General features: G+C 37.6%; 1 protein-coding gene across 2 annotated transcripts; it reads right to left on the reverse strand.

Moving 5' to 3' along the window:
- Positions 1-1,229: 1,229 nt before the first annotated feature.
- slc44a4 (solute carrier family 44 member 4) lies at positions 1,230-17,208 on the reverse strand. 2 transcript variants are annotated; one of them, XM_004548957.6, is made up of 23 exons: positions 16,949-17,208; positions 12,815-12,863; positions 12,487-12,560; positions 10,030-10,108; positions 9,830-9,929; positions 9,607-9,735; positions 9,089-9,149; positions 8,819-8,939; positions 8,716-8,733; positions 8,150-8,233; positions 7,336-7,448; positions 7,059-7,181; positions 6,120-6,219; positions 5,826-5,918; positions 5,601-5,703; positions 4,915-5,174; positions 3,856-3,950; positions 3,622-3,725; positions 3,369-3,442; positions 3,137-3,207; positions 2,123-2,217; positions 1,948-2,032; positions 1,230-1,850 (listed from the first exon to the last, which is right to left on the reverse strand). In XM_004548957.6, exons 1-23 carry the CDS (start codon positions 16,992-16,994, stop codon positions 1,732-1,734), a joined length of 2,196 nt encoding a protein of 731 aa, XP_004549014.3. In that variant the 5' UTR covers positions 16,995-17,208; the 3' UTR covers positions 1,230-1,731. The 2 variants fall into 2 exon arrangements, with proteins under 2 accessions (XP_004549014.3, XP_004549016.3); XM_004548959.6 differs by lacking the exon at positions 8,716-8,733 and having other exon boundaries at positions 16,949-17,207.
- Positions 17,209-17,553: the final 345 nt, after the last annotated feature.

Raw genomic sequence — 17,553 nt, forward strand, 5'->3', positions numbered from 1 at the left:
AAACTGGATAAACATTACAATGTTACATTCAAGAGCAGCTTAATTAATTGGATGAGCTATTGTAGTTTCTAAGAGTAATTTGAAGTAAATAATCAGAGATTTCAATCTAATCCACACATTTTAGGGTGGAGCTTTTAGTTGGATGAGATAAGAAACATGCACAACATTATTTTAGTCTCCTAAGAGTTCAACTGATCATCAAGCACTTAACCTTCCTCTTGTGTTAGGGTAACAATTAGAAGAAACAATTAAATCCTTAGACAAAGCCTATGTTTTCTCCCAGGAACAGGAAATGCTGAGCTTAATACACAAGGCAAAACTAAAATCAAATGAAATTATTGATTTAAAACAAACCAAAAAAAAGAATGAAACAGAACTCGATTGTTAGGACAAAGACGGCACTTGCCAAATTTTGAACATGGGAACAAATCAGGTTGATTTCTAGCTAACCAGTTAAAAAAAGAAAACCCATATGTGCTCGGAACACAGTACTGGAGCCTCAAAGAATAAAAACTTTCAGGGACTTTTATTCAGACTGGAAAATTAAATATTCATAAAATATATTTAATGAAAATAATTGAGGAATAAAATAATTCTAGGTAAAACTATGTAAAAATAGAGATTTCAGTGCTACCATTCAGTAGCTGAAACATCAAATGACACGTATGCTTTAAAAGCATTAATATTGGCTCATCTATGACAGCATGGTGGGAGTTTTTAAAAATCTTCAGTCTTCATTAATCCCATGCATACACCCATCTGGAACAACCCCGAAGCCTGACAAAACAATAACATGATAAACTTCCTAGATTGCAGTTGTAAAGGAATTAAAATGCTCCAAACATATATTTATTTAGAAATAGACTTCATTCCATCTGACAGATTAGAATTACAATAAGGGATTAATGTGAATACATTTTTAGACCATCATCAAATTAATTCTACAGTGAAAAAAGAAATTTAAGCCTAATCAGGTCAAATTATAAACACTATCAATTGTGGTGCTATCCATAATCTCAAAACCCCCAAACTACTGACTATAATAATATACAAGGCACTCTCCAAAATCAGATCAGTGAATAAATCAATATCTCTTCCTATTGTGAAATGGGGCAGATTTATCGGTCAGCTTTAAACTGACTAGAAACCCCAATCTACAATTCATGCAGTACAATCCTGCAGAGTGCACTATACAAGGCCAATGTGAGATCAGATAATGGAGGCAGATGTTCATATTTACAACTTTATTCTTTTACAATTAATTAACAATATTGTGAACATAAAAATGTATAAAAGCTTTACAAATCTCAAAATATATACCGGTAAGAGCATTTTTAGAAATTAGCTTAAATGTTTCTCTAGAATTCAAGTTGTACATTGAGTCTTAACTTTCAACTGACATTCAAAACTGTAACAACCAATCAACCAGCAGGAGGATTAAATGCTGCTAAAGCAAAAGAAAGATCACCTTACAGAAAAGTGCTTATGAACAGATGAATAGATTTGCATTACTTGGAATCTCTCGGTCCTTTTATATGTACAGTCATTAATACTAAATATAAATGTTAAAACAAAAAGCAAGCTATTAAAAAGTGCTAAATTGCAGAGTAATTTTGTTAAACCTAGCTAACGATATCTAAAAGTGAAGAGATACAAAGAAAGACATCCTGAATGTGTGTGACAGTTTTGTGTGGTTTCATATACATATGCAGAAAACCCCAACAAATATCTTCAGTCCTTAGCTTTCTGCTTTTTTTGAATCTTGTTGGATTTATTGAGGATTTTCATGAGGCCTTTAGACATGAAGTACGGCCTCTCTGCAGATCCATCATTACGCTCCAGATCTTCCACTGTGGGTGAGACAGGAAGACGAGTGTGAGCAATGCGCTGCTCGCTTATGTGGAAATAATGTGATCAAACATTATTCAGTAAACTGTATTTACTCACAGAAGCAGAGGAAGAGTGTGTCCACACACATGTTATACACGCTGAAAAATCCGTGTGCTATGAGGTAGCTACCCAACGCCACCGTCTACAGGAACAAAGGAAAAAAATAAATCAACGACAAATCCCTGAAAAATGGAAACAAGGACAACTATCCTAAAAAAAGAGATTAGCTCACAATTATTGGCATCCAGTAGTAGTTGAGGTTCTCGGAACGGAAGCTGGAGCCCGGCAGCTTAATTCGTCCAGAGAAGAAAAAGAAGGACAAAACACCTGGAAAGGAGATTCAGACTTCAGAACCTATTCTTTCGGACAAACTGAGATATTAGAGTTTAATCAGCAGTGACCAAATGCTGCTGAGATGCTTTCATCATTTTCAGGGTTTCTTTTGTACTTTCTAATTTAGCATTTATCACTTTTTTTAATGATTGAATGTAAACTATTGCAGCTTTGTATATATTTTAGTTGTACTTTTTCTTTAAATTGATTGTTTGAACTTCCTGTGTTTTAGCACTCCCCTTAAAGCACTAATTGTTTTAACATGCAGCTACAAACAACTGAAACAGATTCTGTTTGGCAGGAACTCAACTAGAAACTGAACTTTTCCAGTTTCCACTTATTTAACTTCAAAGTTCAATCATACTCCAATGAGAGATTACTGGTGATTTAAATGAGAGTGTCTCAGAGTCAGTCACAGTGATCAACCCACAGGGCGTTCCCGTCTCACCCTGGGTGCACATCGTGTGCGTGTCTGTGACATTTCGTCCCTGGCAGCTTCCAAACACACTGGCAGTGTTTCTGCCTTGTGCACTCTTTACCAGCTCTATGCACAGCATGGCTGATTTGTTTTTTTAATCTCATAAATTTGCCTCTCCACCATGTTTGCGGATGTAGCTTGCAGCTGTTTTGAGTTTTCTCTGATGCTTCCACTACACTCACCAGCACACAGCACAAAGACCATTTATCAACTTGTTGACAATTGTAACAGCTTAAAAGGCAGACGAGTTTGGACCAGGCCAGACTCGTCTAGTTCCTTTATAAATATAAATTGGAACATCTCCCCAACAGATTAAAAATCAATCTACAAATTTAATTGAAAATATTCTATAATAACATAAAACCTGCTACAGAGTATTTTTACAAAAAAACCCCACAGTGACAGATTTGCTAGATGAATCGATGTCGTCCTTACCTACACCTCCAACCACCATCAGCTTCCCAAAGAATAGCAGCAGGTCTGTGACTTTATCGAGCACCACAACCCTGAGAGCACAAGCAGGGCAGGACGGAGAAACACGACACTAAATCACTCAGTCTCTCAAACATGTGCAAATACATTCATGTTCTGTACAAGCATTACAGGAACTGTAAGCATGAAGTACTAAGCACAGACCCTTTACTGTGGAAATAACTACAACACAAACCTTATCACATTTCTCATGAGCAGCTGAAAAGCATTTTTGGCTGAGACACAGAAGTTTTTCCCATAAATGGCAATCTGACAAAACAAACAAACAAACAAACAAACAAAAAAAAAAACAGAGTGATTTTCAGACTCCAGTGAAATACTGGATAAATTATGTAAAGATAGTAAAACAAATTTTATCATGTTTAGAGTAGAAAAAGAAACGCTTATAGTTAATATCAAAGGCTGTTTTTCACATGATGTCCTCTCACCATGATGTAAGCGTTCCTGTTGATGAACTTTATGAACTTCTCCAGACACCACAAGCAGCACTTCAGGCAGCACAATATAAAACGCACACAACTGTTCTGCGACCCTGGAGACGACAAGTCAGGGAAAATTCTTAGTGTCTTAGTATATAAACATCTTTGACCACCCAGTTATTTCAAAATATACTTTTACTCGTATCCTGTGGCAGTGACATCTGAGAATATTATCACTCTTACCTCTTGTTTTCTGGTCAATGTACTCCAGGATCAACCTCATGATCTGAACCAGGGTCAGGATCAAAGCACCAAATGCCAAAGAGCCCAAATGGTACCTTGAAAAATCATTACATGTTGTATTCTTAGCCAGTTTAAAAGATATATGTAGATTCCAGGTGTAAAAACTAAACTAATACTGAATGCCTAAAACTGGCAACGACAATTAAACAGACACTTCTGTTTTTACAAAGACATATGTGAAAATCTTCTTTAGCTCCTTCGCTCTGTGGTAAGATTTTAGGTCCAGTTGTTAGTTTCGTAAATACAACATCAAGTCCATTTTGTAAATTGGGATCATTTTTAGAATCTGGAAGGAGTATTACTTAGGATATGGCCAATGGTTAGCAATGAATGGGGTGTCCCTCAGTTTCTCAGTCTGATCAGCCTCATGACATCTGGTTTCAAAACACTAAGATTACAGCGCTCAAGTCAAGGCTTCAAAACAGGACATGAAAAATCAGTGGCTGGCATTATGTTGGCATGTCCATCTTTTATACTGACATGTGTCTACTGGCTACTGAATGCAACGTGCTGAAGAATGAATGATGAAATAGCAGCATTGATAATGTAGTTCTTTTTTTTTAAGAAGAACAAAACTTATGTGGGACATCATGTCAGGAAATATTAGATTAGCTGTGTACAGCAGACAATTTACAAATCAAAGTTAAAATAAAAAATAGAGATGTGGCTGGTTTAATTGCTGCGGTCGGCCTGTACTAAGAATCACCCTCTACTTGAAGACTTTGACTTCTAGGTAAAAACGTTTGACTAGTTACAGAACATAAAACAAAGTTACGTTCACAGTCATCCGCGGCAGCTTAATGGAAAAATAATCCACGTTTCTAATATTTCTTCAGCCCCCCCAATTATAAATTATGAAAATATTAGGCTTTGTGTGCGTTATCCTCTGAAACATACTGTAATCATATAAAAAGAATTGGGTCTCAAAATGGCACCTCTGGGTCATTTACTCTTTACTCATTCATTGTTGCAGGATGTGGTAGTTGCTCATTAACCTACCTGAGTGAGCGTATAAAACCTCCAAAGAGAGGGAACATGGGGATGTCAGACGGTTTTTCGAAAGCCCAGTAGTAGGAGGCGAAAGCTCCAGCCAGCGTGCACTGTCCAAGAGCAATGACAAAGTTGACACACCAGAGAAAAGCCACCACGTTGTAGATGTGCAGGTACTGGAGGTTCTTCCGGAAGGTGTCCGTGCTATTGTAGTTGATGAAGATGCAGCTGGCTGAGGGGCAGTTTGGGTAATCCGATGAGGTGAAGTTCTGCGAGGAGAACAAGAAAGTAGCACAACCATATGAAATGGTTGTGCATGTATTTGCCAAAAGGCTACCAAAAACAAACAAACAAACAGTAAACCAATTATTAACCAATTAAACAATCGTTTTAAATCCTCTTTAATCCTGAATGACAAGACTCTATCAATCATCATATCACAACACTTTGCTCCAAGACCGTGAGGTAAAACTTCAGCTATCAGGTCCCTTTGCTATGGAGCCAGGTCCCAGTTTGAATTCACAAAACATCCCTCTCTATTTTTAAGATAAAAAAAAAAAATCAAAACTTTCAGCCTTATTATGAAGATTATAGTTAGGGCTGGATCAGGTGACCCTGAATTGAATTACAGTTAATTATCTCCTAGACAAGTCAAGGAAAAAAATGTTTTGAAAATTTATCCCCAGTAGGCTCACCAGAGGGTCACAGTTCTTGGTGCCATCGATACTACTACAGTCGTTCATGGTGGAGTTCAGAGCCACCACTTTGTAGGTGGGACTTCCTGAAGTAGCCAAATATCTGCATCCATTTGTTTAAGAAAAGAACTGAAAGCGTTTATCAAATATCATCTATATATTACAGACCATAGTGTAGCCTGAGAATAACATGTACACACATGCAAACATAACAATAATGGATACAAAGCAATAGCTCCCCAGTAAGCCACACACACCACCAGGAGAACAAAGGTGACCACAGGGTACAGCAGAGTGGACATCATGTAGCTGATAGCTCTGCAGAATATCAACACACATCATGAGGTCATGCCAAGGTTGTGTGACATTTTCACAATAAGATAAAAAACGCACTGTTACTTTTATTGTGATAAGTAAAACTAATAGAGTCCCTTTTAAGATTAAGAATTGAATTATTCACATCACATTTGTTAAAAGCGAGCCAGTCCTGTGGATGATTTTTCGTTTTGTTTAACCTACTTGCTGGACTCCTGGATGAGGGCAATGGCAATGAGGATTCTTGTGCGCAAGAAGATGAGGGTCAGCAGAAGGATCCCCTCAACTATGCATAAAATTATCACTGAGGAGCAGAATAACGAGAGTCACAAAAAAGAACAAGCCCACACCCAACTGCTACACACCACAATCATACACACAGATATTAGCCCACATGTGTTCTCCCTGTTACTTTACTTGTAATGTACTTTATTTGTTCTGATCTTTTAACATGCCTAGCTTTGAACTTTTATATACCCATGTACCTTACTCATGTATGTGTATGTGTGTATACTTGTTTTGTATATTTTACTGTGTGTAACTACTGCCGAATAAACTGTGGCCTTTGGCCCAGACACACAAAAGAATTCATCTTTTAACAATCAACATTAAGCTACCAATGCTTAATGTGTCAGTGTAAAACAAAGAAAACTATAACCCCCAAACTAAAGGATATTTGTGTTACTGAATCTGTTTTACAATGTCATTATTCAAGAGGTGCTGTAAACATGACATGCAATTCCTGCAAGCCAACAGTGGTTTTATTGCATTTATTTTTAGATATACTGATTTCAGTACACACATAATGTGCCAATAATGTCCTTGTTTATTTAGATTTTATACCTCTCTTTTCCTCTGTACTCTTACTTGTAAAATACCACAGAATAGCTGCTGTGCATAAACTGTCAAAATGGCCATATAAAGAAAAGCACTTTCTTTCTAGTGTAAATGCATAATTTCCAGTTCTAGATTAATTTATTTACTTTTATATCCAACACTTGACCCAATTAGCTTATTAATGCACCCACAGCTTGCTCGCTCTCAACCTCTGAGAACATTACAAAGACGAGACAGAGAAATATTTGGTGACATTTGAACAGCACAGCAAAGGTTAGAACTAAATAGCATTTTAATGACACTCACAGAATGCCAGCCAAGTCTCTTGGACTTCTAGATAACTCTGGAAATTTGTGGTGAATCCAATTGTAGTGATGGTAGCAGAGTTTTGTTTGTAGTTTATATATTCCCAGGCGCAGTGCCATATTCCTGAAAAAAGAAAAAAAAAAGAAAAAAATTGTTTTTGTTTTTTTTTAACTTCACTTTGTATTTCAACAAATAAAATAACTAGGTCCTCTTTATATCCAGACATCACTGCACCTCTGTGTGCCTGATTTAAAAACTATTCCAGGTGTGTATTTACCATAAGCTCCAGCAGCCAACACTCCAATGATGAGGACCCACACCATGACTGGAGCGGTAAACCTCAACAGCAACAGGAACAACAGACTGACAAGCATGGCTATCACCAAACCACTGAGACAGTACAAGTGGACAGGATGGAGGGACAGTTAGGACATTTATAAGAAATTAAAGCAACGATTTTAAGGTAAAAAGAAAGCCGTGAGAAAGATGTAAACTATATTAAGAACACATATCCAACTTAATGTAATCTCATACAAAGCCTCTGCCACAACTTCTACTGGTACCATTTACTTTTTTGCTGACACTGTCAATAAGGTAATATTTTATATTTGCTCCTGAAGCAATTGTGAGGGCAGTAGTGTATTTGCAATACATTGAAATCATTAACCTACATGACAAAAAGAAAATGCATAGATTATGTAAAAGCAGAATTCATGTCATGTTTCTAATTGAATTACACTGTGCAGGTGTTCCCCGTGAAGAGGATGTAAGTGTATGCTGATAACCACATGCTTTAAACAATAACTTGGTACCTTTTTGATAGCAAACAGATCATCTGAACTCACTGACAAGTATATTAATATACAGTAATCATTTATTTTTATATTAAAAATAATAATTGAAAGTGATTGTATTCTGTTAGTTTTCTTATTAAGACAGAGCACCTGATACAGCATTTTAGATATTAAGTTGACACTACTACTTTGTGTTAAGGCTTATTCGATATCATCAAAACTTCATTACAAAATCTGACTTCTATCTGTACATCAGCAGGTGGCAGTGTGCAATGCTGGTTCAGCAGGGAAACTCACAGGATGATCCACGGCCATGACGATGCAAAATCTGCAAAGATTCGGGTGGCGATGTCCTTAGCGTTAAAGCTGTTGATAATGCCCCTAACGAAGACAAAACAGGACAAGATGTGATGGTGGCACCTTTGCTTTTAAATAGTAAAAAGTCATCATCAGATAAAACAAATACTACAAATGAAAAAAACAAAAAAAAACAAAAAAAAAAACAAAAAAAACCCCAACGAACAACAGCATTTAAAACCCATTTCTAAAAGTGGTACGGGGGTAATTAAAAGGTGCGTAAAAAGATCATCATGCAGCCAACAGTGACCATTTTTATATAATTATGTTCTACATGTCTAATGTGACACTAATAAAGCTGGGAAGTCATAGAAACCAGAAATAACCCAAGATATTCAGCATAGGCAGACAGAGAGTGTAAGACAACTACTCATTAATGCTTTAGGGCTGCAAATCCCAAGACAGTGTGTCACATGAAATCTAAGGCCGCTGTGTATAAGTGAGTTAAACGCAGCAACAAGAGCAACTAGAACTAGCTGCTACGCTACGGCTCAACAGAGACTCACAAAACCACCAACCCTGTGCTGTTGATAAGGAGGAAAAAGACACAAGATTATTAAAGTCTGTGGGTTCATTTAGATTCATAGTCATCTTGATAATGTCTATTACCCAGTGCCATTTTTGATGAGGGCAACAGTGTCATTCACTGAGGCAGGCAAGCCTGGAACATTCGCAAAGTATAAAGGTATGTTCCCCAAGGCTGTGATATCAGGAAAACATCTCCCCAGCACTAACCACACAGAACAAAAAGGGAAAATAAAATTAACCATAAATATGGAGTTAGAATGTTTTTTAGATCTCTATACACAAGGTACTGTACTGTGTATTGAACATACAAGGAAATTTAAATGAAAGCAGTAATGTGAATTTGTTACTGACCAGGGGTTGTAGGTATGAGCATGAAAGGACACCGCTCCTTTTGTACAATCTCACTAACACTCTGAAAAACATGTTTAACAATCAAGTTTTGGCCAAAAATAAATACTGCATACATAGAATACATAAAAATAGAGACAGCCACCAGTGCTAGCCCTGCCTCCTAGACTGCAGCTATGGCATAAATCTGAAACCTCTACGCAACATCTTCTATGAGTTAATGCAAGTTATTTTAAGATTTTCTGACACTGACTTTGAGGTCAAGGTCACCGAGATTTGAACTCGTCCAAGATTTTTAATAGATCTGATTTCCTAGGATATTGTACAAAAAACATGACCTCTGACCTTGACTTTAAGCATCGAGGTCACTAATATTCAAACTTTACTGAGATTTGAAAATCAAATTGAAAGTCTCAAGTTTCCCTGTTCTCGAGTTATGATCTTCACAAAGTTGGCTGTTCACGCCGCCAGCCCAGTAGCGTGACAAGAATACTTTCTTTTAAACACCGTTTGTAGCTTACCAAGTTAGAATTGTTGAGGTTAAGAGATGGCACGCAGTAATTTGGATTGAAAACGTTTGCAGGTTTTTCACCAAGGTACGACTCTATCTTCACGGCCCAGAAGTCAGAGGGACATTCTTTCACACACACCTATGGGTAATGAAAAAATAGGAATATTTATGCAGCACAGAGAGGAAAGTAAAGAGTTTGAACAGGAACAGCAAACTGCAGCAGCTGTGTGTACCTGCGTGGTTGGACACTGGAAACCATTGAGAACACTTGCCATCACATTGACAGACGTTGCACATTTGAGAATGTCAAAGTAAAGCAAGTTGGGTCGGTCTCTGAAAGACATGAATAAAGTTTTTATTTCATATTATATTATTAAGTGTGTATATATTTTCTATATTTAAATAAAATGACTCTAAACAATGGTTAAATTACTTATTTGGCCCAACTCCACAGAACCAGCCAGTTGAGTTTCTTGCGTAAAGAATATCTCTTGGATCTCCATAGATCCAAGCTGACAGAGGGGAGGAAAAAAAAGCACAAATTAATACTCAGAAAGAAACTAAAAGCCAATCGTGTAAATGTTTGACCCAATCCATCTTGTTCAATGTGTTGCTTGCAGATTTCTCCCACTATAAATCCACCCTTGTGTGCAGTGCTTTTAATAATCTCAATGGAGGAAATAGATTTGGGAAATACTAGCCATTGAACACACAAATAAGGTCACTTCATGACCCATCAGGCCGCTGTGTTTGCTCTAGATAACAGATGGCCCTGAGTGTTGGAATGAGTTTGATGACAGAGCAATAAAAAGCTGCTGACTGGAACTATATGAAAAACATAGCTGTTCATAGTAACAATAGAAACTAAACAACTGAAAGAAACAACAAGTGTAATCCTTTACATCATGTAATCTACTTGGCATTTATAAATCAAGAGCTGTAAATCTCTGCCATTAAATGAATCTTCTGGTTTGACAAGAGGGAAAAATAGTTAACACAAATTGGTCTAAATGCAACAAAATTCATGAACGATGAATGATTCTAAAAACCAGTAGTTTCTGTGAAGTCAGAAAGTTAACTAGTGACTTGATGGGTTACATATTGTTATAGCCTGCTGTATAGAGGCAGGCTTGCTCTTCCACCCTACCTAGTTCTTTATATCAACTACATAGTAGCTTCATACGAAAAACACGGACACATGACTAATTAGACCTTAGAGGGGTTTACCTCTGACAAACATCTGGCAGACAGTCTTAACAGTTTTTACCTTCGTTTTGAGAACCTTGACTGTTCTAGGCAGACCAGCACACTGAGGGAAAAGACTATCACTCCCCCATCAATTTGTATTGATGAGAGGGGGGTAGCTAATCTTTTTAGAAACACTAAAAGCAAGAGTCCTGGACCTGACAACATCTGTGGACAGGTACTGAGAACTTGTGCTGATCAGCTGAGTGGGATTTTTCACCATATCTTCTCACTTTCTTCAGAGCTACAGACAGTACCTAAGATTTGGAAACATGCCATCATTGTTCCTGTTGCTAAGGGCAGTTCTCCTAAGGTACTGAATGATTTTAGGCCTGTGGCTCTGACTTCTTTAGTGATGAAGTTATTTGAGAAGATAATTAAGATGGAGATTTTAATGCATGTTGAACACCATCTTGACCCCTTCCAGTTCGTCTATAGAGCAGGGAGAGGTGTGGAGGATGCTGCTGTCACACTCCTGCATCTCTTGTATAAGCATCTTGAGGCCCCCCACACCCATGCAAGATTATTATTTGCTGACTTTTCATCAGCATTCAATACAATTCAACCCTTCTTACTTGCTGACAGGCTTTACAATTATTTCAAGCTTGACACTAGTCTGGTCGGCTGGGTGACAGACTTTCTGACTAATAGGTCACAATGCGTGAGGGTGAATCATGTATTTTCTGATGTGCTCTCCTCCTCTACTGGATCACCCCAGGGTTGCTGCCTCTCTCCCCTACTGTTCATTCTGTACACGAATGAGTGTCGCAGCAATTTCACGAACAGACATATCCTGAAGTTTGCTGACGACACAGTGATCGTCAGTCTTCTAGTGGGGGACGAGTCAGGCCATGGACAGGTTGTAGATGATTTTGTGAATTGGTGTGATGAGTCCTTCCTTTCACTTAACGTGTCAAAAACTAAAGACATGATTATTGATTTTAGGAAGTCCTCTTATAGCTCATCACCCACTATCATTAAATCTGCCGATATTGGGATAGTTGAGAGTTATAAATATCTAGGTGTGGTACTTGACCATAAACTGTGTTTTGAATCTCATGCTGATGCCACTACTAAAAAAAATGTTCAACAAAGACTGTTCTTTTTAAGGAAAATGAGATCATTTAATGTCTCATCTGAGATGTTGTCTTTGTTTTATAGAAGTTGTGTTCGAATCTGTGATGTCTTTTTGTATCGCTGCCTGGTTTGGTAACCTGACGGTGAAGAATAAGAATCGGTTGGGACTTCTGGTAAAAACTGCTAGCAAAATTTCAGGGCGCTGGCAAGATGGACTTTTGGCCATTTACAATAGAAATGTGCTTAGAAAGGCTCATTCTATTATGAGTTGTTTGAACCATCCACTTCACAGTGAGTTTGAGTTGTTGCCTTCCGACCGCCGTTTTAGAGTACCTGTGAGGAAGACTAAAAGACTCCAGGTCTCTTTTATCCCCACTGCATCTTGTCTCCTCAATGGCAAATAACTGTCCTAGGACTTTCTTTCACTATTATTGTCATTATTATTTTATAGTATTTATAGTATTTTATAGTATATAGCAGCAATGAGTATGAAGTGAAAAACATGAGGACATATGAAAACACAGTTGGGCACATAATGCCTGTGCTGGCAGGGTTGGGTTTCTCTTACCTAAAACTCCAACTACTATGTAGCCAATGATGACCAGCAGGAAGAGAATACAGCAGATTATATCTGTACACCCTCTGTGTAAAAAAAAAGAAAAAAAAGAAAAGAAAAAGAAAGTGAGATAGTATTAAGTAAAGTGAACAGGGTAAGCTTTGCATGGGTTTTTGATTTTGTTAAATGTGTCTTCATTAAATGTGATAAATGTGTCTTCCTAGGCCAAAAGAAAACACACACACACACTACACCAGGAACCACACAGCTGGACAGAGGACAGGGGGGTTAAAATGTAAGAATTTCACCACCTATCCAGTGAGCTTTGAGTCAGACTTACCTATTCTTTACAGGTCCTTTGAAATTATGGTCAAACTGCGCTGGTTGTCCTGGGAAAGGCAAACATTCGCCATTAATCAACAACTTCCTTATTTGTGAACAGATGATCAAGGACACATTAGCAGTTTCTTACACATTTTTGAACTGCTGATTTAATGTATAACTGTGCAACAATGGACAAGTTGCAGTTATTAAAACAGGCCTTTTTGGATAAAGACATTTTGACCATTGCCATCTTTCAACCTGGTTATACTGGAGTTTTATTTAGCCAGTTCCTGAAATATTTCTTATAGTTAGATTTGTTTAACTTTAAAAAACAGGCACCCTCTGTTTAAAGTTAATGAATTACTTCTAAGTGAATAAGGAAAACTTTCAGGGACTTGCATTCATATTTTATGGGCTGATTGTTCATAGAGGTGTTGCTGTATAATCACTATGACAGGAATTGAATTACTAGGAAGAAATATGTCATTGTTGTTTCCTGGAACAGAGAGAGGGACAGTTAGCAGGAACCAACAATGAATACAGTGGACTTACAAATCAAGCGGGTCTGAATATAAAATAAAATGCATATTTTATGTTAGAAAATATATGTTTAATCATACCATAGGGAGTAAAAAAAAATGACTGAGTGAAGCACAGCACTGACAGCAGCAGCTCTCAGGATAATCATTTGTCGACATAGTTTTTTTTAAAAATAGAATTTGAATTGAAACAATGAGACTGTCCTGCCTCTACAAAGCAAAGTGTACTAGTTTAATTGCAAACAATGAAACTCAGGAAACTTCTTTGAGAGACTTTCAGCTGAAAAAAAAAATTCCATCCACCAAAGTCAGATCTGCATTATCCTGTCGAGCAGGAATAACCCGATAGGACAAGCCACCCTCATATGGTATTAAATACAATGACTAAACAATTTATGGCTTTGTAATCCACGTGTACTTCATATTTGATCATAAGAAAAAGCTGCACTCCTCACTTTATGAAAACTAAAAGCATAAGGTAGCTTAAAAGTTACAACATTTAAAAGTCGTCTCACTGAGTAATTTGAATAGAGCTGAAAGGACAGTGTGTCAACATTGCACATAGTCCCTCAGGCTTTCCGAGAAGGATGCAAATATTACAACAGGATGTATGAACTTCAGGGCCAATCATGTGATTCAAAGCTGGCAATAAGTGGCCATAACAAAAAGCTAAATGTACATTATAGTGTAATCCTTCAAAACAGGAAGGGCTAATAAAATGCCAATTACTGCAACACATAAGATCAGAAAGTTTTTCATCTCAGTATTGTTCAGTCATTGAAATATCAGGTGTGTCAAACAAACAATTCATTGAAAAGACTACACTAACGTCCTCCAAATCTCCACTCGAGAAATACTTAGAGAAACGTCAGAGATACAAAATGCTGACAACACAGACAGCTTTTCACTGGTTTGTTTTTCCGTGAGTGTCAGATTTCATCTGCTAGGACGCTGTTGTGTGTTTAGAGTAAATGACAGTCTGCACCTTTAGATGACACACCTCGTAAAAAACTGATGCAAAGCCTTAAACCTTTAAACTTTGAACCTCCTACAGGCTGGTATTTTACAGCTTGAGTTTGAAAAAATTACAAAGGACCATGAATACGAAAGTTATCGCATGACCCTGTCTTAAGATGAATGAGGCAGATTACAGAACAGACCCAGTCCTTTAAACCCAAAGCAATGCAACCAGTTAAAGCAATGACTTAACATAGAAGTGGCACAAGGAGACTCTGACACAAAGAAAAACATAGATGTTGCCTAAATTCTTCGGTTTGTCTGTAAAAAGAAATTATGGCTTGGTTAATTGTAGCCGGCAGAGACGGATTTACAACGGGGGTGTTTTTGGGTTTTTTAAATATTCAAATGTTATGCGACTCCTGGATATCTTGTGATTAAACATTCCAATGGCTACAATAACCAGAGAAAGGTTTTCTTATTAGAACATCAATTTGAAAAAAATAATGAAAAAGAAAGAAGAAGCTTATTCTCCCACAAAAGAACATGGCTGCAGGATTTAAGTTTGCAAAGTTGTATGTGAACAAATCACAAGAGTTCTAGGACAGTGTCCTTCAGACAGACACAACCATGTCAGCACAAACACCCCATACCAACTGTGTAAAGTCAACCATGAACAAGAGCCAGTTTAGCTCACTGGGATGAGCAGGCGACCATATACTGTACAGCTTGGTTCGAATCCGACCTGTGGAATGAGAGTTGTCTTTGTCAGTGTTTACCCTTGGAAAAAATAGGAACCTATTCTAATGAGCATCTAACCATGTTTTTATTGATATATACTAGAGGTGTCAAAACCCATTATTAAGGGTACTGGGGAAATTGTCAAATGCCGTAGAGTGAAATGCCAAACCTGTCTGACAGGTTAAGCTTGGCTGTGTGTTGCTGTGTAATGTAACAGGACAATGATCCCAAGAACAGCAACAAATCTACAAACTCCAACTCACTATCAGACAGCTGACACCAAAATCATTTTATTTAACTCAGTCATTTTATAAATGTGTTAAGAATGTAAAATAAAGCCTATGTGCGATTCTCCTGTCTCCTACATTAGCTTTATTAACAGAGTTATGTTCTAACATTGGTTCACCTGTTGAACCAGGCAGGCTTAACAAGTTTTGCGGCCAATGATTTGCAATAAGGCACATCTTTCTCAACACTGTCTAAACTTTCTTAACCAAGACCAAAGTGCAACAGCTCCAAAAAAGGGAGCAAACAAATCTCTCACTAATGAATCAGGAAGTGTCCAAAGCCCTGAAAATGATTTCTACTTCCCTGTGAAGCCAATCAGAGCAACAAAGAATAGCTTTAAAGCTGAATCATCATTAGACCACTCATCTGAATTGAGACACACACACACACACACACACACACACACACACACACACACACACACACACACACACACACACACACACAAATTTTTAAGAAACAGAGGTCCAGCTGCCAGTGATGCTGTGGTCACCTGGTTTTTACATCTTATATGGAAGGACATGAAATCCATCCATCCATGTATGTTTACCTCCAGGGAGGGTTTGTTTATTGTAGCCTTATCAAACCTGCCAGAGTGCCAACAGACTCATGACGTACTCCAACAGAGCAGACTCCGTTCCACAAGGTGAAGTGGCCAAAACGTTTTCATCAGCAGCAACAGAATTTGTCTTTTAAGAATCTAAGCATCTCCAGTTTTAGAGTTTGTGTGCAAACCACAATCACAAGCCACAAGGCCACAAGGCCACAATCTGTTAACTAATGCAACACAGACTCCCTGCTTTTACACTATGCAGACTAATAGTGCTTATGTGTACATTCGCCCTAATATGAAACAATGTTAACTGATCATTATAGAAATAAACTGCACATATTTTCATGATAAAACGTTGATTTAGGCAACTTTCAAGCCTAAATAACTGAGGATTCTCATCAGGGAGAACAAACTGGTATTTAGATGAGAGATAACCAAGTATTTAGTTAGTTAGTATCTAATCCTTCGAACCCCAACACTACACAGTTAACACATTTGACCATAAGGCCATGCTCAACTGACACTGTGATTAAATCTAAGCATTACATTAATAATGGAAGAAATTTTAAAGGAAAGGATGCAATTATTTAAAACTATTTTAGCCTTCTTATTTCTCCCATTGGATACTGTCTTTTTTCTTAGAGTCAGGTTTCTGAGGTGTCCTGATTTGTCAGTAATAAAACTGTCACAATAAAACTAGGTTATCTGTAAAACAATAAAACAGTTTGATTAGACTAATATTGGCACACGGCCTACTGTTAAACAGGAAGATAATTAAGATATCACTGAACTTTAACGACCTAACAGTCATTTAAAAAAATCCACGTTAGAAACAGTGGGTTTATGCTAATAACCACTTCATTTAAAAAAAAAAAGAAAAAAAAAAGAGTTAGAAACTTTAACTTAAAACTCTAAAAAGAAAATGGCGTGACACAAAAAATGAACACAGCTCTCACAAAGTATTTAACTCTAAACTCGTTCATTTCAGAGTTTTCTCAGCTGCCTTTGGAAATTTTTACTTTAACGCTGAAAGCAGATCCTCTGAGAACACCAACGGCCGACGTCAGCTCACCGTATTCGGAGTTCGGATTTTCCTCTTCTTGTGTTTCTTTAGCCATGTTCCGCCTGGACCTCCACCTGTTCCTCCTTACTCATAAAATGCAACTTCTTCTACACACTGCGAGCTTAAAACAAACAAGAAGCTAAAACCGACTTTTTCCGAGGGAGCTTCGCCGCGTTAGCGCGGACATTGCAACTAATGACTGAAGAAATCTTTTTCTTCCTGGCAGCTGTAACCAGGGAATGACGCTGCACGCGCACCTGCTGAGGGATGCGCACCTGCGCGGTGGACCAAAGATTGTTTATTAACAAGAGGACTCGCTCTGCATAGTGTAATGGTAGAGGTCTATGGTAATACTTTGGCATGACTAAAATCAATACATAAAGAGAAATAATTCAGTTGAAGCTTTTCAAAAAATCTTATTTTTAGCCCTTTTTTAGCCTTGTCATTGCGTGTGTAGTCCTAGTAAAAATGTTTAGATTTGTTGGGTTTTTAAAATGCGTACAAGTGTTTCCTTCACTGAGCCAGAGCTGTGCTTTGTCTAATAAATAAATGACACTTGTGTGTGTGTGTCCTATTATCTTCCAGTGGGAGCTAGCATTTTTGTTAGGGGGCAG

This window comes from Maylandia zebra, linkage group LG22, assembly GCF_041146795.1.
Source record: "Maylandia zebra isolate NMK-2024a linkage group LG22, Mzebra_GT3a, whole genome shotgun sequence".
Lineage (NCBI taxonomy): Eukaryota > Metazoa > Chordata > Actinopteri > Cichliformes > Cichlidae > Maylandia > Maylandia zebra.